Source organism: Equus quagga, chromosome 5 (genome assembly GCF_021613505.1).
Source record: "Equus quagga isolate Etosha38 chromosome 5, UCLA_HA_Equagga_1.0, whole genome shotgun sequence".
In the NCBI taxonomy this organism is placed as follows: Eukaryota; Metazoa; Chordata; class Mammalia; order Perissodactyla; family Equidae; genus Equus; species Equus quagga.
In genome coordinates this window covers 116960383-116984354 of record NC_060271.1, presented here as the reverse complement: position 1 = coordinate 116984354, position 23972 = coordinate 116960383, and the positions used below count along the sequence as shown (strand labels likewise).

The window sequence follows — 23972 nt, the reverse complement described above, 5'->3', positions numbered from 1 at the left end:
ACAGGGTCTAATTCCAGGAGGGCACTAAACTAATCTCCACGGCCTTCAACGGGAGCTGGCTGCATATTTTTCTCTGTTTCCTGAGGTCATCTGACTACTTCCCCTCAAGCCTCAAATAGTACTCCTATATATTCCAAGACTATGGTTTGCCTATTTCTCATTGCTGGGGTCTGTCTTTGCATAGGAGGCAGTACTGCAATCACTATGAGTCTGCAGCATCCCACAAGAGGACTCTAACAAGATGAGATATAACAATACATTACTGTACTTGGGTTCTAAACACCTCCTATAGAGAAAGCTGAAATAAAGTAGCTAAGCATGTTTAATAAGCCAACAATGTGACAATATCATGAAAGATCAAAAATCATGACGTGTAAAAGAATGGTTAAAGTAACTAAAGATATTTAATCTAGAGAAGAAAAGACTTGGGAAACACATGATAGCTATTGTTAAATACTTAAAAGGGCAGTCACAGGGAAGAATGACTAGATTTCCTAACACCCATGGTAAAATTTATAGAGATATACTCTCTGACTTGATATAAAGGAAGATTTTTTTTTTAAAACATGACTGTCTGGACTTGTTCACATAGGGTCAGACGACCAGTCATCAGGAATATTTCATAAGCAGGAGCAAGTAAGATCTGAGCCATTGTTCTATTGGTAGGGTGTTTCTGGTGTTCCTCAGCTAAAGAAGTACTACAAGCAGCTTCAGTTCAATAAATTACCATCACCCCCTCATGGGCCTGTGTGTTGGTTACTCTAAACAGGAAATTATGGAAGGCAGTAACATTGGATCCTGGAATACAGACAAACAGGCGCCTTCATGCAGATACCCTTTCCAGTTCTCCAAACACCCACTCACATGTGGTCTCAAAAACACCCAGTACCTTTACTTAGCTTTACCCACTTCACAATATGCTCAATATGAGCAATTTGACTCCCAAGCCTAGGTCAGGCCTGAGTGTTTCTCATGAGCCATAGTTTTAGGCTGAGGAGCCTTGAGAGTTTGTGGAGGGAGAACCCCCCTGCCCGCAGGGGGCTGTGATGACAGAAGTCTGTGGAAGAAGAGGGCTCTAAGGAGTCCTCGGGAGGCAGGTCTAAAAGTCCAGGCCTGGCAGCATCACTGTCCAGGAAGGCCCCAGTTCCTATGGCTCTGTGCATGGGGGCCATTTGTTCTCGGCAGACTTCATTCCAAGGGTCCTGTGCGGACCATGACTAGGGACTGGGCAGAAGGCGGTGGCTGGTTAGAGGGAAGTCAGGCCCTTTAGTAGGGGAGGATGGTTGGAACATAGCACTGAAGTGGGCTCGGCTTTCAAGCTGCATACGGTGGCCCAGTGGGGAGGTGAGTCCACGGACAAAATGGATCCGAACCAGCCCTGACTGCCCCCCAGATACCAGCCATCCATAGGAGTCCAGGTTTGGGCTGAAACGTACCTGTGAAGAGAACAGAAAACAAAAGAGGTGCTCACAGTTGGTACTTTAGGGTGAGTCCTAGCTGTAAGAACAAAAAAATGAACCACGATCTGAAAAGACAGGACCACAATGGAATAAGAAAGGTAGGAATGAGTAGACAATGAATGAAGTATGTCTATCATGCTCTGGAGGGTGAGGTTGCTAGAGTTGTTTTCCCTTCTCAGCTGTCTCTGTGACCTTTTCATCTCCCATTTCACTGATCACAGGCCCAGAGTTGGGAGAAAACGAGAATGAAGGGTAGAGAAGAGACAAGGTTCTCACCTTGTGAATAGCCTCTAGCTGCAGCCTGTCCAGGTAGAGCTTTGAATGCCCCTCTCCCTCCTGCATGCGCAGCATTGGTTCTCTATGGAGCAGACCATGGAATGAACTCTGGGGAGGGAGGGTGTAATAGGAGAGAGAAAGTGAGCAGCTTCTTAGTCTGGCAGCTTTGTGCTGGAACTCCTTAGGATTCCCTAGTATAAAAGGACTAAAGTCTTCTACTTTTTCTAATGCCACACCCATTCTCCTGGCCTCAATTTACCAAATCTGTGTCTTGAAAGAGCAAGTAGTGATGGTTGACAGTTTCAGCATAAGTTCGAGCCTTGGGAGGGTTAGGGGTCCCAGATGAAGCACAAGAGTGGTCTTGACCTTCAGGACTGTCCTGATATGGCATCAGATCTGCTTTATATATAGGCTAGAAAGAAGACCATGAGATTAGGTTCTATAATACTGAAGATAGAATAAAAGTATAAGAGACAAAATTGAGGGGTTGGCTGGGTGGTGTAGTGGTTAAGTTTGTGCACTCTCCTTTGGCGGCCTGTGGTTCACAGTGGTTCGGACCCCGGGTGTGGACCTACACACAGCTCATCAAGCCATGCTGTGGTGGCCTCCTACATACAAAACAGAGGAAGATTGGCAACAGATGTTAGCTCAGGGCCAATCTTCCTCACCAAAAAAAAAAGAGAGAGAGAGATAAAATTGGTTTTGGGCAGGAGACTTAAAGATGGAAGAAAGTACTATGTTTAAACATATGTTCAGAAGCACTAGGGTAGGGAAGATTATGTACAATTCTATACTAAGACTTTCAGGGACAATAGCAGGGCTGGGAGACCTAATACTAGTAGTTTGTACTCTACTACTGATCTGTAATACTAATTCGGGAGGCCATGGGGATTAGGACCCAACAGATGGTGCTGCTAGTAAATATTCATATACATACGAATCTTCGCTCTACAGGTCGCTTGACATTTATTGGGTTCAGTGCCATATCAGGCAATATAGCTGCAATGAGCTCTCCGGATATATCTCCTGCGGCTATTGTCCCAAGCCAGTCGGATCCTGAAAGACTCTAATAGGAAGAGACAGATTTCTTTCATTCATTCATTCACTCACTCACTTATAGTCATTCAGTTCTGTGAACTGGTAACAACTGCACGGTCTGAGTGGGGAAAGACACACACATAAACAAAAATGAGTTTACCAGAACCCATGTCCCTGATGATGGTTACCACACACCTATCTTCTCCTTCTATCCAAAACTACTGCCTCTTCCTGACCACCACTAGGTGAGCAAAGGAATTGTTTTCCTGTGTAATGAAGATTTTGAAGAGAAGGGCTTACCCAGACGGTGCCTTTTCGAGGAGCAGTGAAGTAGGCCTTGAAACCAAGGTAACCAGCATCAATATAATGAATTCCACAGAGTCCAAAACTGTAGGCGAAAGAGAAAATAAAACCTTCCTTTTTCTAAGATTAGATTCATTTCTTCTCCCCGATTGCAAAATTCAAACTATCTCAGTGAAACAACTTTCAACCCTTCTCTCCCCATAACAATCCAGCACACTTTGCACCCCAACCCTTAGGGCCTGTTCCCAGAGCTCCTCTTATTTCCATCCTGCCGTACGAGGCATAGCAGTTGTCCTGAGCCACAGTGACACCATTATAGGGGAGAAGCCAGGCCAGCTCTGTACTCAAGAAGCGCTTGATAGAGTTTATTGGTTCATAAGGTCGTCGAAGGTCCCAGAATTTGATTTTCCGGTCACTCCCCGCAGAGACTAGGAAATGACTATGGAAAGGTGGGAGAAGAGAGAGAAGATCAAAGCTGAACCAATCTGGAAGAGTCAGCCTGTCCCAGTCTTTACCTCCCACATCCCCAAGTCTCTTATTCTATACCTGTTAGCTTTGCACCATTGAAGGGTACGCACAGCCTGGTCATGGGCTAGGAAACACTGGAAGGGGTAGAGCTTCAAGGAACCATCAGAGAGCCGTATCCGCTGCAGGGGTGAGTTAGTGGGAAGGTTCCAGAAAACCACCATGCCTGAGGTAGGGGCAGAATGTGTAGGTATTAAAGGCAGGTTCTCTCTTCCTTGCTCTAATTTCTTTCTCTGGGCTCCTAGGACCTTTGTCTTCTACCCTCAGATAGGATCCCTTATGAAAGGATATAGGAATCATCATTAGCTACCTAACATTCCCTCCAGGGTTTAAAGACTCAACCTGATATTTTAGCTCCAATTCTCATCAACAAAAAGTAATAGCTTAGGGGACTGGCCAAGTGGTGCAGCACTTAAGTTCAAACGTTGTGCTTTGGCGGCCCGGGGTTCGCTGGTTCGGATTCCAGGTGCAGGCCCATGTACTGCTTGTCAAGCCATGCTGTGGCAGGCATTCCACATACAAAGTAGAGGAAGATGGGCACGGATGTTAGCTCCGGGCCAGTCTCCCTTGGCAAAAAAGAGGAGGATTGGCGGCAGATGTTAGTTCTGGGCTAATCTTCCTCAAAAAAAAAAAAAAAGTAATAGCTTAGTCTGGGACCTGTAGTTGAAAGATAGGCTGAATGCACCCAGTAGCCTTTCCTCTCTACTAAATAGAAGTAAAGAGATTTTTAAAAAGCATAAACCTTCTAGGACAACGATTGACAAACTACAGCTCATGGGCCAAATACAGCCTGTCACCTGTTTTGGTAAATCAAGTCTGATTGGAACACAGCCACACCCTTCGTTTACCTAATGTCTATGGCTGCTTTCACTTAACAATGGAAGAGTTGAGTAGTTCCAACAATGGCCCAACAACCCACAAAGCATAAAATATTCACTATCTGGACCTTTACGGAAATGTTTGCCAACTCTGTTCTAAGACAAAGAGAACAGGCAAGGAGCAAAAGCAACAAAATGTAGAGGAACAGAAAGCAAATGGACAAACAGAAATGAACTCGGCTGACCCAAAACAAGCTGACCTCTGACCAGGCTGGCAGAGGAGGAGGTAATCAAAAGGATAACTTTGGTAAAAAAAATAAATAAATAACAACAACATGAATTAAAGAACAGTAAGAATTTCATAAATAATAACTGCGGAAAATATTTGTAGCTAAAACCTCTTTTATACATAAACTCAGGAAATGTATGAACCTTTCTTAAAAAAATTTACTGACAATGAATTATAGCTAAGCAATATAAATAATTCAGCAATGGAGGAGGAGACTGAGATGAAAGGACTGGTGGAGACACGAAATCATTTTAATATAGAATTAAGATTAAATAACGCTGGCAATTAAGACAAAACAGCATCGAGTATCACGCACTTTGACAATGTAAGAATAATACCACCAAAAGAAACACAATTAGAAGACGGAGAGAGGGATGATAGGAAGAAGTGTTAAGAGCGCTACTCTCCTTACCTCCCTTGCAGAAAGTCTACCGACAATGTCTAAAAATGAAATTGTCACTTAACAACAACAACCTAATAACTCAAGCTACTTAACGTTATTTATAATCTTTTTTTTTCCTTTTTAATCTTAAAAGTGTCTTTAAGGAACCAATGTCTCTGTGGTAAAGGAACATTTACTGGGAGCTTAGCTAATCTTTCAGTTTCACTTGTCTTCTTCTTTAAAATTAAAGTATAATTAAATTTAATACTTTTCAATTTAAAATAACTTATAGCCTAAAATCTCCTTTTTATAAAATTCTTTCTCTCCATTGAATCTTTTTATCTTTATATATGCATACAGAACTCCATGAAATGATGTTCATCAACTCAATTATTTTTTCTGAGTAGAAAAATTCTAGTGACTTTTTTCTTCTTTGTATTTTTTTATATTGCTTGAATATTTATTAACTATATAATGCCCAAAACTGAACCAAAAGAAAATAACCACCAAAAACCAAGCATATATAAAAGTTTAAAGAGCAATAGCTCCTTACGTTTTGTTTTGTTTTTTACCATTATAGTATCCAGCAGCCAGGTGGTGGTGGGGCCGGGTGGGCATCCAGGCCAGGCTAAGGCACTGACCACACTCGGAGGGGTCCGAAGCTTGCACAGACCCCACCTGAAGGGTTGCCACACATTGTGCCTGCAAGGACAGAAGAGACAGGACTAGGGTTAGGGATACCCACTGTTTGGAACAAAGGCACAAATCAGTGTTCAATCCAGAGACTGGGGAGATTTTTCAGAGGTAGGAGACTCACTGTGAAATCAGTAAGGGGAGGCTCTGGAAGACGGAGCCTCGGCTAACGGAGCGAGTTCCTCACTCACCTTATAGATGGCGGGCTTCACTGCATCTGTGAGGGAAGAAGAGCAGTCACCGACGCTTTGGATCCAGAGCACTGAGGTCCTAATCAGGCCTTGCTCTTAGATCAGCACTTTCAATCATGACCTTCCCTTGTGCTCTTATCTTTCCACCATCAGAACATGAACCCATCTGTATCTGCTCATCTTCTTCTTTCCCTGTCACACCTGATAGCACCCTTCCTCCTAGCAGAATGGCTAGTTCCTCCACTCTGCCCTCTTCTAGTCCTCTCTCACCTTTTCTAGAACTCTGCTCATTTGATAGCCTTCCTTTCTCCTGCATTATCCACTTTCTCTCTCCCTACTGGGTTATGTTCACATTCACACAAAAACGTGCACTACTGTCTCCTATCTAAGTCAAACAAACCAACAAAACGCTTCCTTTACCCCTTATTCACCTCCAGCCACCACCTTCATTTATTTGTTTTCCTTCACAGCCAAACTACTTGAAAGAATTTATACATTCTGTCTTCACTTCCTCACCTCTCACGCCCTCCTCAATCCACTCCTCCACCAGACCACCAAACATAGGATTTCTCAGGGTTCAAACCTGGGTGCCCTCTTCTTTACTCAGAACTATTGAAAAACAAATTCACCAAATAGGAGCTGCCTTTCCCTGACCCCTTCTTCTTGTTGCTTATCTTCAGCTCTATATTCTCTCCCTCTCTTTACAACAAAGAGTGTATTCATGTGTACGTGTGGTGGTGAGGGCAGGAAAGGACAAGGGGGGACACGAAGACTATGGCAGGGGAGACGAGTCCCATCTACCAGCCTCAGCCTTTAACAGCTCTTTACACAGCCAATTAACTGTGGCAGCAGGAGGGAGAAGTCCTGAGAGCACAGAAAGAGAACAAAGAAGAGGGGGAGATGAAAGGTAATGTGTTGAAAGAGTGCAGTTATAAGACTGTGAAAGAGGGGCCGGCCCAGTGGCGCAGCAGTTAAGTTTGCACGTTCCGCTTCGGCAGCCTGGGGTTCGCCGATTCGGATCCTGGGTGTGGACATGGCACCACTTGGCAAGCCATGCTGTGGTAGGTGTCCCACATATAAAGTAGAGGAAGATGAGCATGGATGTTAGCTCAGGGCCAGTCTTCCTAAGCAAAAACAGGAGGATTGGCAGCCGATGTTAGCTCAGGGCTAATCTTCCTCAAAAAAAAGTGGAACCAGCTCAGTGGCACAGCAGTTAGGTTCACATGATCTGCTTTGGCGGCCTGGGGTTCGCCAGTTTGGATCCCGGGTGTGGACATGGCACCGCTTGGTAAGCCATGCTGTGGCAGGCGTCCCACATATAAAGTAGAAGAAGATGGGCACGGATATTAGTTCAGGGCCAGTCTTCCTCAGCAAAAAGAAGAGGATTGACAGATGTTAGCCCAGGGCTAATCTTCCTCAAAATAAAAAAAAGTAACAATAAAATTAAATTAAAAATTAAAAAAAAAAAAGACTGTGAAAGACAGTAGCACTTGCAGGCTGCTAAAGAGAGAAGTCAAGAACAAAATCTGTAAAGTCAGAATGGGTGGTGTGACTGAGTAAGAGAGATTAGGCCTAGATGGGTTTCAGGGGAGAGGCACAGGCCCTGCTAAGCTCTGGCCACAGCTACAGTGGCCTCATTCCCCTTGCTGTGCTACTCACCTAGTGGCTGCTGAGCCAGCAGGGCCTCAGGATGGGGAAGACTGAACAGCAGCACCTTCCCATCTGAGCAGGCAAGAGCCAAGAGACCCAACCGAGGCAGGAGAGGAGCCTAGAGGGTGAGACCAGACGTGTGCTGAGGCTTGCTGCCTTCAGGCACCTCTCAGAAAACTTTTGAGGTTCTGGTCCCAGAAAATATGATACATAGTTGATGGAAAAACTCCATCCACCAGTCTCCCACCTCCCTTCCTCCAACTCTGAGAACGCCCAGGGCTTCTCTGTCCTGGCTCTGAGTTCTAGGGCCATTCCACAATCAACTGGGAGGTACCTTCCGAGGGGTGCCTGGAAGCTCCCATGCTCCACTGGGGCAGAATTTGAGGTCCCAGATGCAGCCATGGTCACACGCAATCCCATAGACAAAGTGGGCCCTGTTGCCAGGACTGAGGAGAGAAAGCATGTGGGGAGAATGGTTAAGAAGGAGGGGCCAAGGGCTGCCAGAGCCTGCATCCCCTCATCTCAACCCAGTCCAAGCTCTCCCCACCTGCTCTGCCCAGCTCCATCCTTCTCTCCTCCTCAACCACCCTCCCACGGTAGTGTCCCAGCCCCACCTCACCAGCTTTCTTGCTGCAAGGTCCCAAGGCCCCAGAGCTGGAGCAGCCCAGGACCCGAATGAAGCTGGCTCAGTGGGTGTGTCTCATTCATGTCAGGGCTGGAGAAAAGGGCCACATACTGAGAGGCTGCTGCCCCCTCTGGCACAGGGCACCAGTCCAGAGCCCAGAGTGGTCCCCCCGTGAAGAAGGACACATCCCAGCGCTCTGGGTGTGCTGTGATAGAGCTAAATCTAGAGAAAAGTGAATAAAGAAGAGTTAATTAGGTGAATGGATAAATAAACTGTGATACATCCAGACAATGGAATATTATTTGGCACTAAAAAGAAATGAGCTATCAAGCCATGAAAAGACACGGAGGAACCTTAAATACATATTACTAAGTGAAAGAAGCCCACCTGAAAAGGCTACATACTGTATGATTCCAACCAAATGACATTCTGGAAAAGGCAAACTTTGGAGCTAGTAAAAAGATCAGTGATAGCCAGGGACTGGAGTAGGGGGAAGGGATGAATAGGCAGATCTTTAGGGCAGTGAAAATACTCTGTATGATACCATAATGATGGGTACATGTCATTATACATTTGTCCAAACACATAGAATGCACAAGACCAAGAGTAAACCCTAAGGTAACCTACGGACTTTCAGTGATGATGGGTCATTGTAGGTCATCAACTGTAACAAATGTACCACTCTGGTAGGAGATGTTGATCACAGGGTAGGTTGTGTATGTGTGCGGACAGGCATACATGGGAAATCTCTATACCTTCCTCTCAATTTTGCTGTGAACTTAAAATTGCTCTAAAAAAATAAAAAAAAAAAAAAAAAAGGTGGGCTGGCCCAGTGGCATAGCGGTTAAGTGCACACGTTCCACTTCGGCAGCACGGGCTTCAACAGTTCAGAGCCCGGATGGGGACATGGCACCACTTGGCAAGCCATGCTGTGGCAGGAGTCCCATGTATAAAGTAGAGGAAGATAGGCACAGATGTTAGCTCAGGGCCAGTCTTCCTCTGCAAAAGGAGGAGGATGGGCAGCCAATGTTAGCTCAGGGCTAATCTTCCTCAAAAAAGAAAAAAAAAAGGTAATGAGGACAGAATGGGAGCTCCACCTCGAGCCAGTATGAACTGGCAGGAATATCAAGCAAGGGCCAGAATATCAAGAACAGTCTAGAGGTGAGAATAGTCCTAGCCACCATTTGTATTTTCCTCCTTTCCTTCCCCAAGTCTGTCTAGCTCTAGTTCACCTTCAACGATGATGTGCTGCGCATTCTGGTTTACTAGTGTTCTCTTTAGGACCAGCCTGGCCAGGTCTATCTGAGTAGATGTGACCTTGTAATCTGGTTTGACCCTCAATTTCCCTAGCTTCTCGCAGTCAGTGATGAGCACTGCAGACTAGATAGGGTTGACCAGATGTAGCCAGGACTCCTACCCTTGGGACCAACTGGACCAGGATCAGGGAAGAACAGGGCCAATCTATCATCCCTTTCAACATTCATTTTTCCTATTTCTGTCTCCTCCAATCAGAAAAAGAGATGCAATCTTCACCTGTTTATTCGGTAGAGTGTGCCATCTTCAGGAAGTCCTTCACGTTGTACAGAAAACAGTGGAGACTTCTCCTCCTGCGGCAGGTAGGGAGCTGCCTCACTAGGGGAAGACAAAGGGAACGGCCTGAATTTGGAAGAGTATCACCCATCCCAAGATTCCCATTATAAATCTAGAGTCCTCTGTCACCCTTCTGTCTCCTGTGGTGTTACCCCTCCTAGGCTCTAGAAATGTCTCTTCAACTTACAGTTCAGATAACAAGTGCCACTTCCAGGCTAAAGGAATCCATTCTGCAAACTCCCAGTATGAATGTTTCTGTTCTCGGCTGGAGGAACAGAAGAAGCATTAATGAAGGAGGAGAGAAATTCTAGAGCAGTGCTGCCCAACAGAACTTTCTGTGATGATGGAAGTGGTCTATTATCTGTGCTGTCCAATATACTAGCTGCTAGCTCCAAGTAGCTACTGGGCACTTGAAATGTGGCTAGTGCAACTGAAAAACCGGACTTTTAATTTTATTTAATTTTTAAATTAATTTAAAAGGCCACATGCAGCTAATGGCTACCATATTGGACAGTACACCCTAGGGCTCTTGCCTTTGGATCAGTGCCTTTTAGTCATAAATGTCTTCAGTGTTCTGCCCTGTGAAAGCCTTCCATCTTTCCCACAGCCCCACTTCTAGATCGTCCTTTGCATTCCACCACACCCTTTCATCCCCCCAGCCCCCAGTCCCCAAGTCTCACTGGTCCTTGGTGAGATGGAGGCACTTCCAAACAGGAGCCATGATGTGATTTGGTAAGCCATTAGGAGCCACTCCCCGGCAGTGTGGCTTCTGCTTCTGAGGATCAAATTGAAGAGGTAAGGGAGAGAATTTTATAGGCTAGAGAAAGTCCCCAGGAGACAGCTTTCCCAGCTTTTATTTTTCCTGGCACTACTTCCCCTCTAACCTCTGCCCAATCACCACCTTAAGATTTATGTTTCAAACACTACAATGACTTCTCTACCTTCTGCTCCTACTCCTCCATCAAAACTACAAAACCTGTTATCTATTTTCTGTTCATCTTCCTCAGTGTCTCCATGGCATTGATTCAGAGGATTCCCATTTGCTTCTTGAAACTCCTGCCCTCCTGGTAGTCTCTCCTCTTTCCTACCTCTCTAATATTCCCTTGCAACTCTCCCTCCTGATAGGTTTGGTCAATGATAGTATTTCCCAGAGTCCTGTCTTATTCTCAACACTCTATACACCTACTCCTGGTAATCTCATCCCATGTCCCATGGCTTTAACTACCATTTTTATGCCTGATTATCAAGTTTCATCTTTCTTCTTCTTCTTCTCCCCAAAGTCCCCCAGTACATAGATGTATATTCTAGTTGTAGGTCCTTCTGGTTGTGCTCAAGTTTACATCTTAGTAAATGTAAACTTTACCCAGTTTCAACTTTTCTACAAATTCTAGATCCCTACTGCATGGTGCTGAGCCATATCAGAGCCTGAAGCAAAAGGAAAAATCAGTAATACAGTTCCTATCTGTTTAAAATTTTGATATTTTGTTCATCATAGATTTGTTGCATTAATTTTGATTTTTAAAATGTTGCATCAAAATATTTATCTTGATTACTGAAGGTTTTGGTGTTCCCTTAAGTGTGCACTTGAGACAAATAAGGCACTGGTCTCATATTTGTACATGACTGCCAATCAAATGTCTCCAGAGGGATGGCCCATGGCCCACCAGCACCTGTACCTCAACATGTCAGAAAGTGAACTCATCACCTCCCCCGCCCACCTTCACCCCTCCTGCGTCCCCCATTCTTCCTGTATTCCCAAGTTCAGTGTATGGGAGCACCATCTAAGCTGGAAACTCCCACTTGGTCCCTTCCTTCAACTCCCAACTCCTGTTAATTCCCTTGTAATCTCTTCAATCTGCCCCCGACCTTCTCTTTGTTCACTGCTTGATTCAGGCCCTCACTACCTGCGTAATTAAAGTAGTCTTCTAATTGTCAACTGCAAATTGACCTATTTTCCTAACTGATGTTATTTTTCTACTTAAAAATCTTTGTTGTATAGAGTTTCTGTTTGGGATGATGAAAAAGTTTTGGAAATGGATAGTGGTGATGGTTGCACAACACCGTGAACGCACTGTGTGACACAGAGTTGTATATCTTAAAACAGTAAATTTTATGTAAATGTCTATTTTACGACAATTAAACACACACAACCTTTATTGGCTCCTACCAATCTTAGTTTTTTCATCCTCTCTAGTTTAATCTCCCCCATCTCTGTACTCCAGGCCATATGCTGCAGCATAATCAATTTCTGGGAAAACCATCCTCTCTGGCACACTTCTATTCCTTTCAAGACCTAGCTCAACTATCATTTTTCTGTGAAGCCTAAGCAGTTAGTCACCCTTACTCTGTATACGTAAAGCCTTTTGTTCACTCCCGGTATAGCACTTATCACACTGTGAACCTTGTGAGGCAGGACTCTGTCTTATTCACATTTGTGTTTCCTAGCACATAGTAGATGCTCAATATAGGAATGAATAATCTTATTTACTTACACCCTCAGCCCCACAATCTCAATTGTTTTTGAGGTTGTCCCTTTCTTCTTTTACCTATTTTGGCCAACATAGTTACTAGGCCAAAGCTTTCCTTCTGGACACCCTGCTGATCCCCTAATAATCCTACCAACTATTTCCCCATTCACTTTCTTGTCCATTCAGGTTACCCCTGAAGTAGGTCCTCGTGGGATGCTTCGAGGCACTGCAGGCTCGGGCTCGGAAGAGCTCTCACTTGGGGCCTCACTTTCTTCTCCATCTTCAGCCTCAACCTGGAGAACAAAGTCTTCGTCCTGTGCAGTATCATCCTCTTCTTCTCCACCTTGACAGGCTCCCTGCTGGCGGCTTTTCTTCGGTTTGGTAGGGCTGCTCACCTTGGGGCTCTCAGGACAGGACACTGGAGCAGGCAGGGCTGTTGAGAGCTCTTCAGCCAGTTCCTGGAGATATAGAAGTGCCCTGTGGGATAGGGTGGAGTCAGAGCCATACTCACAAACACTTAACTGAGAGCCCACTTTTCCAGACACTTGGCTGATTCTTATCTCACTGGATCCTCCCAGTGACCCTGTAAAGCAGCTATTAATTTCTCTTTCCCCTTTGACAGATGAAGAAACAGAAATCCAGGAAAGTTAAGTGACTTGGCCAAGATGTTTCAGATCACATATGTGGAATCTGAACCCAGGTCTTCCGACTCCAAGTCCAAAGCACTTTTCACTCTACCACAGTCAAAGATCATTGAGGAAGACAAAGAGAAAGAAGGGAAGGGCGCATTTATACTGATACATCTACTGGGCAGTAAAATTGCAATGAAGATCTGGAGGAAAGTGAAAAATGTGATAGGATACAAGACATGGAAAGAAACCTCCTAGATAGACAAATTTAGCAACAGATTAAAGTTGCTGTGGTAAGAGCTAGATTGCTCAAGTCCCCAGAACCCAGACACCACCCCTGCTTACCTGACACCTCACATAGTCTTCTCATCTCATCAATATGTGCCCCACCCTGATCCCTTCACCCCAACCTCCCTCCACCAAGCTGTGCCCCGCAATCCTTACACTTGGGCAGCCCTTCGGCGGGGTCGTTCCCCAGGAGGGGTCTCAAAGTCCTCAGGGGGCCTCTTTGGAGGTGGAGATTCTGGCTGATCTAGGCCTTTTGACAACTTCAGCAGTAGCAGCTCTGCCTTGGACTTTCGACCTCGTTTCTTAGGCATGGGGGTGGATAGAGGGTTGGATTGATCTAAGAGACCAGGAACCAGAGGGGCTGATGGAGGATTAGGTTGTTGGGGCCTTTTTGGGCCTTTCCGTGTCCTACCACCTCTCTTCCGGCCAGGCTTTGAGGCCCTAGGCTTTGAGACCTTTGACATCTCTGAAGGAAGATCTGTAGAGAAGAATATGGGTCTGTGAGACGGGACCAGAGCTCAAACCTCTTTGGAATAGATTATACCATACCCAGGTTTGTAAGATCCTGTGAGCTCAACCTGCTCTCTTTCATTTTAAGGTAAGCATGGGGAGATAAAAAGATGAAAGGTCAAGGTACATACCTTGCTGTTCCAGTCTGGAAAGGCTTTCCTGTTTTGGAGGGAGCCTCTTCTCATTAAGAGAATCCTCAAATCCAGGTAAAGGGGTAGGTAACGACATCTCTATGGAAGCCTCTGCACTGGTTGTTTCTGAAGAGGCCTTGATGTCAAACTGGTTTAGCACCTCTTGTCTGGGAGAGTCTACCACAGTCATGTTCCCCACGGGGCCGGCCTCCCCAAGGGCAGCACAGCCGACCCCGCAGGCATCCATCAGCAATCTCCTAAATTGGCTGCCCCTGCATATAGAGACATAAAATGAATAGAAGGTAAAAGTAATTTGCACTGGCTCAGACTTTTCTACTTTCTTATCTTTTCTCCCCTCACACCCCTACCCCAACCTGAAACCCAAGCTCCCTGATGATTCATTCATTCAACAATAATTACTAAGTATCTTCTATATGTCAGATACTATTTCAGGAACTGGTAATATGACAATAAGCAAGACAGACAAGGTCCCTGTCCTTGTGGAACTTACATGCTAATGGAGCTGACAATAAACAAACAAATAATAATAAAGCTACCATTTATTAAATGCTTCTATGTGCCAAGCACGGTACTAAGTGCTTTATTTACATTATTTAATTTAAAGCTCATAGGTTTCTTGTAAGGATATTGCAGTGAATGAACAATTATTTAACTCCTCTCCCTGAAACCCAATGAAATGAATCACCTCTCCCCCTCAAATAAAAAAAGAGAGAGAGAAACCACTGTTACGAATCTACAGTCACAACTTCCTAAAAGAGACTATAAAGAATAGCTGCCGGATACTATAAAATTAGATCAAGTTGAAGGAGATTGCCTCGAGCTAACTTCCATCCTTGTGAATATTAGTCAAACAACAGATTTATTTAAGAATAAGTAAGAGTTCTCTAGTGCCCTGCCATCACTCTCTTACCTGGATGGGAGAGATGGTAGGCTCTGAGACAATTAAGGAACATCCTACCACATTAAGACCTTTTCCACATTGAAGAATGGACTAAAAAACTGGTCATGAATCTTCATTTTCTTCAAACCCAGGAAATCAGCTATACAACCATGGACCAAAGTAAACCGACAGAGATAAATAAAACATTGATTATCAAACACAGAACCTGAGCAACACAGAACTCCACAAGCGCCCAGTTTTTGGCCAGAATAAGCTGCTTGTCTGTGTGACAAGGGGGAGAAATAGCTCAAATCCAAGGAAGGGACCCTCCATAGGTCTGTATATGTCTCAAGGATAAAGAATTCATCAGTCTCAGTGGAAAAGTGTGCTAATACAAATATCATAAGAAATATCATACAAATTAAAGTTCCCAACTGTCTCTCTTGAAGAAGCTAAAGTCTAACCAGATTATAAACTACAACAATAGCCAACCCTCTAACTCTGGTGCTAAGGATACAATATAACACCATGTGCTAAAGATGCAACGTAACAATACCAAGGTAAACAGAGTCAATAAGAATCCACCTACATAGTTCTTTGGTAAACAGCAACCCCTGACAGAACCACTTCATTCAAAATTAGTAATAAGCAAAAAGGATCCAAATGAGACCACATAAAGATATCACAGAAAGAATAAAAAGGACACAAACGAAAAAAGACGAAAAGCACCCTTTCAAAGAAAGACTCCAGAAATCAGAAGAAAATATCCAACAAGAGCTGTATACTTTCAAAAAAACCAAGGAATCCAAGAAACAAGAGATCAAAGAAGAAATAAAACAATGGCAAGGTACAAAGTGAGCTGGCATTCGGAAGGAAAGAAACTGAGTAAAAGAATTAAATCACTGAGGAGGATTGGCAGTAGTTAGCTCAGGGCTAATCTTCCTCACACACACAAAAAAAACAAAAACAAAAACAAAAAAACCAGAAGCCAGATTGGGGCCGGCCCGGTGGTGCAGCGGTTAAGTGTGCACGTTCCGGTTTGGCAGCCCAGGGTTCCCGGTTCAGATCCTGGGTGTGTGTGGACATGGCACCACATGGCAAGCCATGCTATGGTAGGCATCCCACATATAAAGTAGAAGAAGATGGGCATGGACGTTAGCTCAGTGCCACTCTTCCTCAGAAAAAAAGAGGAGGATTGGCTGATGTTAGCTCAGGGCTAATCTTCCTCGGTAAAAAAAAAAAAAAATCATAAAAATGAAAACCAGAGGAGAAACAGAATGTTGAAACTACACTGCTGAAAAGAGAATCAGTGATATGAAGGATAGGTTTGAGAAAAACCACAATGACTGCAAAGAAATAAAGGTCATTGGTGAGAAGACAGTATGGATGAAAAGAGAAAGTGGGGAGCCAACATATGAATAATTGATGTTCCTAAAGAAAAGAGAAGAAAAATGGGAATAGAAAAAAAATGTTCAAAAACAGAAGGAAATTTCCTGAAATAAAAAAAATTAAAAATAGGGGCCGTCCCGTGGCCGAATGGTTAAGTTCGCGTGCTCCGCTTCAGCGGCCCAGGGTTTTGCCTGTTTGGATCCTGGGCACAGACATGGCACGGCTCATCAAGCTGTGCTGAGGCGGCATCCCACATGCCACAACTAGAAGGACCCACAACTAAAAAAAATACACAACTATGTACCGGGGTCTTTGGGTAGAAAAAGGAAAGATAAAATCTTTAAGAGCCGGCTCTGTGGCCGAGTGGTTAAGTTCGCGCGCTCTGCTTCGGCGGCCTAGGGTTTTACTGGTTCGGATCCTGGGTGCGGACACGGCACCGCTTGTCAGGCCATGCTGAGGCAGCGTCCACATCCCACAACAACTAGAAGGACCTGCAACTAAGATATACAACTATGTACCAGGGGGGTTTGGGGAGATAAAGCAGAAAAACAAACAAACAAACAAAAGATTGGCAACAGTTGTTAGCCCAGGTGCCCATCTTTAAAACAAAAACAAAAAAAAAAGAAGCTGAGTAGTGGTGATGGAATAGTGTCCTCAGTTAAAAAAAAAAAAATCTTTAAAAAAAATAATAAATAAATAAAGTAAAAAATAAAAGAATACTTTCCTGAAACAAAGGAAGATCTCAGTCTATAGATCAAAAGGGCTTATGGTGTAAAAGGGAAACTAAAGAATCATCAAGACCAAGAAATATCTGAAGATACTAAATTTCTCCTATGAAGGGGAAAAAAAATCAGATCAGCCTCAGAATTCTCAGAAACATTTGATGCCAGAAGATAAAGAAACACTAGGAGAATCAAGAGAATTCTTTACTTAACTGGGATGTCATTCATGTAAAGCCAACAGGATGGCATTCTCAATATGCAAGTTTCTAGGAATTATAAATCTTAAGCACCCTTACTTAAAAAACATCCACTTGAAGCTCTAATTTAGCCAATGAAAGACAAATCAATACAAAGAACTTTCTAAGAGAAGTTGTGTTATGAAAAGATCGGCAGCTAAGCATTTAATCCAGTGACACATCAATCGAGTTTAAATAACCACGGTAACTACAGCTATAAAACAGACTCTAACTTAAAAATTTTTTTAAAGATTTTATTTTTCCTTTTTCTCCCCAAAGCTCCCGAGTACATAGTTGTATATATTTTAGTTGTAGGTTCTTCTAGTTGTGGTATGTGGGATGCCACCTCAGCATGGCCTGACGAGCGGTGCCACGTCCGCGCCAGGATCTGAACCAGTGAAACCCTGGGCCGCCCAAGCGGGGTGCGCGAAGTTAACCACTCGGCCACAGGGGCCGGCCCCTCTAACTTAAAAATTTTAAAGGCTGCACAATGTAAAAATACCAATGTTCTGATTGTAGTAGACTAAGACAAAAGAAGAAGTATACTAATTTTGCTTCTAAGGTTGATAAATTAAAAAATATAGGTTTATTAATACCATTTAGATGTTTAATAGACCTAAAAACAGTATACTATGCTGCTGCCAAAATACACAGTAGGCCATAAGAACCAGAAGGAACTTTTTAAAAGACCACACAATGAAAAACTGAAAATAAAGGAAACACACACAAAAGAAAAAAAACCAACAAAGATCACAGAAGCAAGATAAAACATGTATTTTAACAACAAAAATGTATCAGATAAATTCAATCATTGAAAGAATAAAGATTTGGATTGACTTAAAAAGCCAAACAACTACATGCTTTTTAAGAGATGTCTCAAACAAAAGAACTCTACAAGCTGAAAGTAAAAAGGTGAATTAAAATATACAGAACAAAGGTAAGCAAAAGAAGAGAGGAGTTTTGATAGTAATAGCAAAGCTGAATTCAGGGAAAAAATATTAAATGGGACAAAAAAGGAGCACTTTACAATGGATAAAAGTTCAAATCATATAAAAGACAGAAATGTCATGGACATTTAGACATCAAATAACATAGCATCAAAATACATAAAAGAAAACCTTCAGGAAATACAAGAACTACTTCTTTTAATTATTGACCGATCAAATATGTAAGGACAGAGAAGATGTGAATAAAACATTTGTCAAGGTTCAGTTACATAGAACAGAATCCTCGCTAGCCAGTTGAAGCTAAAAGGGATTTATTAAAGGGTATTAAATGGCTCACATCAGTGGTTCTCAAAGTGTGATCCTGGATCCATTCGTTAAAATGCAAATTTCCATTCCTACTCCAGGCCTACTGAATGAGAAATTCTGGGACGGGGCCAGCACTTTATGTTATAACAATCCCTTTAAGTGATTCTGATGCACACTCAAGTTTGAGAACCAGCTACATAGAGGATCATTGGGAGGGGTGGGGCCAAAAACACTTAAGGAACAAGTGCTTGTCAAATTGGGAAGTTGTTTTACAGCTGCTGGTCCAAAAAGGTGGGAAGCCACCTGCCATAGCTGTTGGCTGTGTAAACAAGCTGCCTCTGCAATAATCAGAAAGTCACCTGACTAAATGGGGAAGACACTTCTCTGGGTCCCAGATCCAGAACCATATCACTGCCACAACCTGTATCAGCAAAATGCACTGCCTCCTGGTCTGCCTCTCTCCTCCCTAAACTCAGGTCCAAATTTGAGTTCTTCAAGAACACATTTGATTGGCAAAAGCTAAATCATATTGAGAATCTTGGGTGAAAAAAAATCCAGGAATGAAATTTCTAGCTTTCCAGAATCTCAAGTGGAGCTTGCTCATGCCCTCACATGCCACTTACCCCAGGGCAGAAAGCAGGATCAGTATCTTCCCAATTCCTCTCCAATGCCACTTTTAGACTAATAGCCCTCTCCATCTTATAAAAACCTTGTTCCTTGGGAAGCTCCTAACATTCAGCTAAACCACTGCTACTCACTCCACTGTCACATCCTGGACCTTGTCATCACACAAAACCTTTTAACCTCCCAAATCACTAAGACATCCTACTATCTGATCACAACCTCCCATCATTATAGCTAGACTGATCAACTACATCACTGTGTCTATTCTTCAACCATACCAAGCCACTAGCCATTGATTTCTCCAATTTCTCCCTGTGTGGGCCACAACTATCTAGTTTAGATTCCTTTCTTTTAATCAAACTCTTGTTGATATTATGAACTTCCTTTTTGTTCCACAGGCCTGGCAAAATTTAAGCCCTAGATGAACCAACCATCCATCTTCTCCACGTATGTATCTAAGCTGCCAAGCACTAGCAATCACACTTTCTCTTTATTCAGCTCCCACATCCTCTCCTCTCCAATATCTGATCCCCTGGTTCTCAGTAGATGACGTTGCCTCAGATTTCCAAAACAAAAACCAAAGCCATTAGATGGGATTACTCCAATTTCTTGTCAAGTAGCCTAACACTCCCTGCATCTGAACCCCTCATCCACTTTCTAAGGCCAAACCTTCCACTTGTGTTCTAGCCCCATTCTCCCACCTCCTAAGGAAACTGGAGTTGTTTATCCTTTTCCTCTCTATTAGCTCCTTCCAAACTGCATTGAAATACATGTATAATTCTCATCTTAACACATATACAACTATCCTTCAACACATATTCTTCCTCCCTCTCACAGTCAAACTTTTAAAGAGTTGTCTGCCCTTGATGTTAATCAATCACCCTTCTTTATCCTAACTAGGATACTGCCCCCAAACCATCACTGAAACTAAAGTCATCAATAATTGCTGTGTCAATTAATCCAAGGGACACTTCTCTCAGTCTCGTTTAACTTGACTGCTCAGCAGCACTGACACTACTCACCACTGCTTTAGTGAAACATTCTCTTTTCTTGAGGAGCAATTCAAGTGCAGTAACCTTCCAGAGTTTCACAAATTTTCCTCGGTCTTTTACAGTTGTCTCACTCACACCTATCTGGCAGCTTGTCCACAAACTCATCTCTTTTGTCTTTCCAAAGCATTTGACTTTTTGCTTTCTTTCTTTTTTAGAATTGTTTTAATAAAATTTTTAGTTGATACAAAATACTTGTAAATATGTGTAGAATATAAAGAATAATTATAAAACACCTGTGTACCTGCCACATTTCAACTTAGTCTTAAAAAACATAATAACTCTTTCACACTCAAATTTCTTTAAAATTTACATATATGTCACAATTATATAAATATAATAACAAATCAACTGACATAAAAAAATACTGGGAACCAATACAATGACTCTTGGCAAGAATTCAACTCAACTAGTGGGAGAAGAGTGACCAAGCCTACAGGAGAAAAGCCTACAGCCCTGGAGCATTCAGTGCCACGGGCATCAGTCGGTACGTTTACAGAGAAAATGGGGGATGTCAGTTAACACAGGAAGCCAGTCAAACAGATATCAGTTAAAAAGAATTTCCATATATATCCTAAAGATATTCCATATCAGTGCATGTACATATATCTCATTCTTCTTAGATACTATCTGGTGTCCTATAGAATTACAGTTTATTTGGATATTCCTCATTTAATGGACAACTGGATTACAATATATTACAAACAATATTGCAATGAAATTTTAGTACCGATCTCTTCCTTAATGAGAAATTATTTTCCTGGAATAATCATCTGAAGTGCAATCACTGTATTGGGTTAAAGAGTATACACATCTCAAAACTTAACAGATAATGCCAAACAGCTACCAAAATGAAAATCAATCTATACTCTCACTAACTGTATATCAGTATGAATTGATTATCTAACTTTAACTTTTGCCAATCTGATGAGAGAAAGAATTCTTCCCTATTGTATTTATTTGCATTGTCCTCATAATTGAGGTCAGCAACTTCTTTTTATCTGTTGGACATCTATGTCTTTTATGAATTGCCTATCGATATAATTTGCCCAAATTTCTGTAAGACAAATCAATCTTTTCCTTACTGATCTGTAAAGTTTGTTATTTATGCTGCAAATATTGTCTCTCTGTATCTACTGTTTAAAAAACTTTATTTATGGGGCTGGCCCCGTGGCCGAGTGGTTAAGTTCGCGCACTCCGCTGCAGGCGGCCCAGTGTTTCGTTGGTTCGAATCCTGGGCGCGGACATGGCACTGCTCATCAGACCACGCTGAGGCAGCGTCCCACATACCACAACTAGAAGAACCCACAACGAAGAATATACAACTATGTACCAGGGGGCTTTGGGGAGAAAAAGGAAATAATAAAATCTTAAAAAAAAAAAAAAAAACTTTATAATGTTTCTTGCTAAACTGAAATTAAATTTTATGTTAAATTTCTCAATCTTCTCCTTTATGGCTTCTGTTTTATGTCTTAAAAAGGCACTTCCTACCCCACTAATATAAATATATCCAATTTTATTTTCTTCTAATATTTTTTCCAGTTTTGGATATTACACGTAGCTCTTTAGTCCATCTGGAATTTTCCTTACGATAAGTGATTTCCTTATTTCATATCTATCTTCCCTGAACGTTTTATAAGCTAGGAATCTTGTCTATCTGATTCACTTTTGTATCCAGAACCTGGTAGATGGTAAGTGCAATGATTAACCTTTGTTGATTGAATGACTAACTTGTCAAGGTACAAAAATCTCTTTAATAATTCACTTCTCTAGAAGACAGTAGCAGGGTATGGTGGCTAATTTCCGTTTATGATTTCACAATGCAGATTTTGGACACAAGTAAAAGAAGGGAGGCTTAGTAAGTTTGTACTAGAGTTTATAAAATTTTACATTTGCACCTCAACTGGTCTGGTTCCACGCTGCTCCAGGCTGCCAGCCTGACCTCCCCAGCCAAGGAAAGTAATTAGATAACACTGTTCCTCAAGTATGGAATTACTTTAAACATAGTTTGGTCTAATACACTGTTTCCCAAAGTGTTCCTATGGTACAACTGGTGGTATGCAAGATGATTTTAGTAGTACAAAAATGAACAATTTCATCTAATTGTGTTTTTATTTTACCTTGTATAAAAAAACTATAAATGGCCCATAAAACCCATGGTTTTATCTCTGTTGCTCAGAACGAGACTAAAGCATTGAAACTTTAAAAATAAATCAGGGGGCTGGCCCGGTGGCACAGCGGTTAAGTGCCCACGTTCTGCTTCGGTGGCCTGGGGTTCGCCGGCCTGGATCCCCAGTGCGAACATGGCACCACTTGGCAAGCCATGCTGTGGTAGACATCCCACGTATAAGGCAGAGGAAGATGGGCACGGATTTCAGCTCAGGGCCACCTTCCTCAGCAAAAAGAGGATGATTGGCAGCAGTTAGCTCAGGGCTATTCTTTCTCAAAAAATAAATAAATATCAATTTAAAGAAAACTATTAAGAAAATAATAGTACAGTTGATAAGGGATAGCAAAAAAACGACGATGGCACAGGAATGACAAGTTTATATAACAATATGCCGCTAAGCCGAAGTCTTGGCCATACCCTACACCGCTCTAACAAAGTGAGTTACCAAAGGTAAGGTTGGAGTCGACACCTCTGTCTTCCCCAGCAGACCGCCGTGGGATAAAAGGACTAAACAGGGAAACATAACTGGCCCTTGGCTGCGCCAATGGGGTTGCAGCGCGCGGGGCACAACCCTCGAGGTTAGAAGAGCCTCATCGAGGAAAAGGCTGGGACACAGCAGAATGAGGAGATTGACCCGCTACCACTCTAGGGGTGATCGCCTGCCCTTCCTCAGTCCTGGCGTGGGGGCAGCTTTTACCACTAGCCTGTGCCGGAGGAAGAGCCCTGAGTTTCCAAAGCTGAGGACTACTGTAGGTTCGCAAAGTCGGAGGGACGCAATGTAAGCAGCGCTGGGGCCGGGATACAGGATACTGTGTTACGTACACTGCGTGGGGAAAGAAGGCAAGACCCGTGGTTAGTAGAGATGGGGGATGCACGGTTGCCACCGTGGGGAAGGAGGTGGGGGAGCATGATGGTTTCTGTAGGAGCGCAGGGGCTGGAAGTCGCGATGCTGTGCAGAGAAAGAATAGCGGAGCTGGGAGTTGGTCCCAAATATCATAGTGCTACCGAAAAAGAAGCGGGAGGAGTAATTGTGGGGCCCCCGCACAACCCGCTGCGGTACACTCACCCTCACCAAAGTCCTTCCGGAAGTCCAAGTTCGAAGATGGCGCCGCCTGTCTGGTCGCGGTTTTATGACGAAATCTGGTAGCTGCTCTTCATGGACGCACCCGTCCACCCCCCGCCCAGCGCATAAGGTAAACACGTGAGCTTGGTCTAGAGTTTGTGCCCAAAGACGTTTTCTATTAGACTATGTATTCCATAATGCAGTGCGGCGAGAGTCCCCGAGCCCTTTTGGAGCGGGCGAAGCTCCGGGGCTTCATCGACACCGGGAACGCTGCATGGCCTGATGGGAATTGCAGTGTCAAGAAGGGAAGATTGACGCCTGCGCGGTGAGGGTCGTCGCGCCCCCGCGGGTTCCCACGCGGCCTCTACGGGAGCCTCGAGTGTGCGGGCGCCCAGGCCTGGCTGTCGCTTCCGAGCGCAGAATGCTGGCTTCCTTTAAGACTACTGGGTCTCTGGCGGGCAGGGCCAGGCTGGATGTGAGAGTGTACCCGCAGGCCCGGCGCGGTTCGAGCCGAAGACAGAGACTGGGAGACAAAGGAATCCTTACCGCAGGCCGCCAGAGAATGACTCCCGTCTCCGCCGCGGGGCAGCCCCACAGATCCGGCCACTTGAGAAGTCAAAGATGGACCGGAGACAGAAACACAGTGAAAGGGGGCTTGGAAAAAGGGCAGGAAAGGGAAAGTACAGGAGCAGAAAAACC

At 43.5% G+C, this 23972-nt stretch overlaps 1 protein-coding gene across 4 annotated transcripts; it reads right to left on the bottom strand.

Moving 5' to 3' along the window:
• Positions 1-304: 304 nt before the first annotated feature.
• GTF3C2 (general transcription factor IIIC subunit 2) lies at positions 305-23809 on the bottom strand. 4 transcript variants are annotated; one of them, XM_046661891.1, is made up of 20 exons: positions 23277-23806; positions 14798-14927; positions 13867-14138; positions 13382-13703; positions 12500-12785; positions 10521-10615; positions 10028-10105; positions 9784-9882; positions 8245-8472; positions 7960-8071; positions 7635-7743; positions 5976-6001; positions 5664-5793; positions 3624-3768; positions 3355-3516; positions 3075-3162; positions 2674-2802; positions 1996-2148; positions 1737-1844; positions 305-1436 (listed from the first exon to the last, which is right to left on the bottom strand). In XM_046661891.1, the coding sequence occupies exons 3-20, from the start codon at positions 14111-14113 to the stop codon at positions 1218-1220; spliced, it is 2736 nt and encodes a 911-aa protein (XP_046517847.1). In that variant the 5' UTR covers positions 14114-14138; positions 14798-14927; positions 23277-23806; the 3' UTR covers positions 305-1217. The 4 variants fall into 4 exon arrangements, with proteins under 4 accessions (XP_046517847.1, XP_046517846.1, XP_046517848.1 ...); XM_046661890.1 differs by lacking the exon at positions 14798-14927; XM_046661892.1 differs by lacking the exons at positions 14798-14927; positions 23277-23806 and adding an exon at positions 22908-23033.
• Between the last annotated feature and the right edge of the window lie 163 nt (positions 23810-23972).

Bases quoted from the DNA above. Each gene is read 5' to 3' on its own strand.
- GTF3C2 (XM_046661891.1), bottom strand. From the start codon at position 14,113: ATGGATGCCTGCGGGGTCGGCTGTGCTGCCCTTGGGGAGGCCGGCCCC. The intron at 9,883-10,027 runs GTAAGTTGAAGA...GTCTTCCCCTAG, and splicing joins TGGCACTTGTTATCTGAACT to TGAGGCAGCTCCCTACCTGC. The intron at 1,845-1,995 runs GTAAATTGAGGC...CTCCCTCCCCAG, and splicing joins TCTTTCAAGACACAGATTTG to AGTTCATTCCATGGTCTGCT.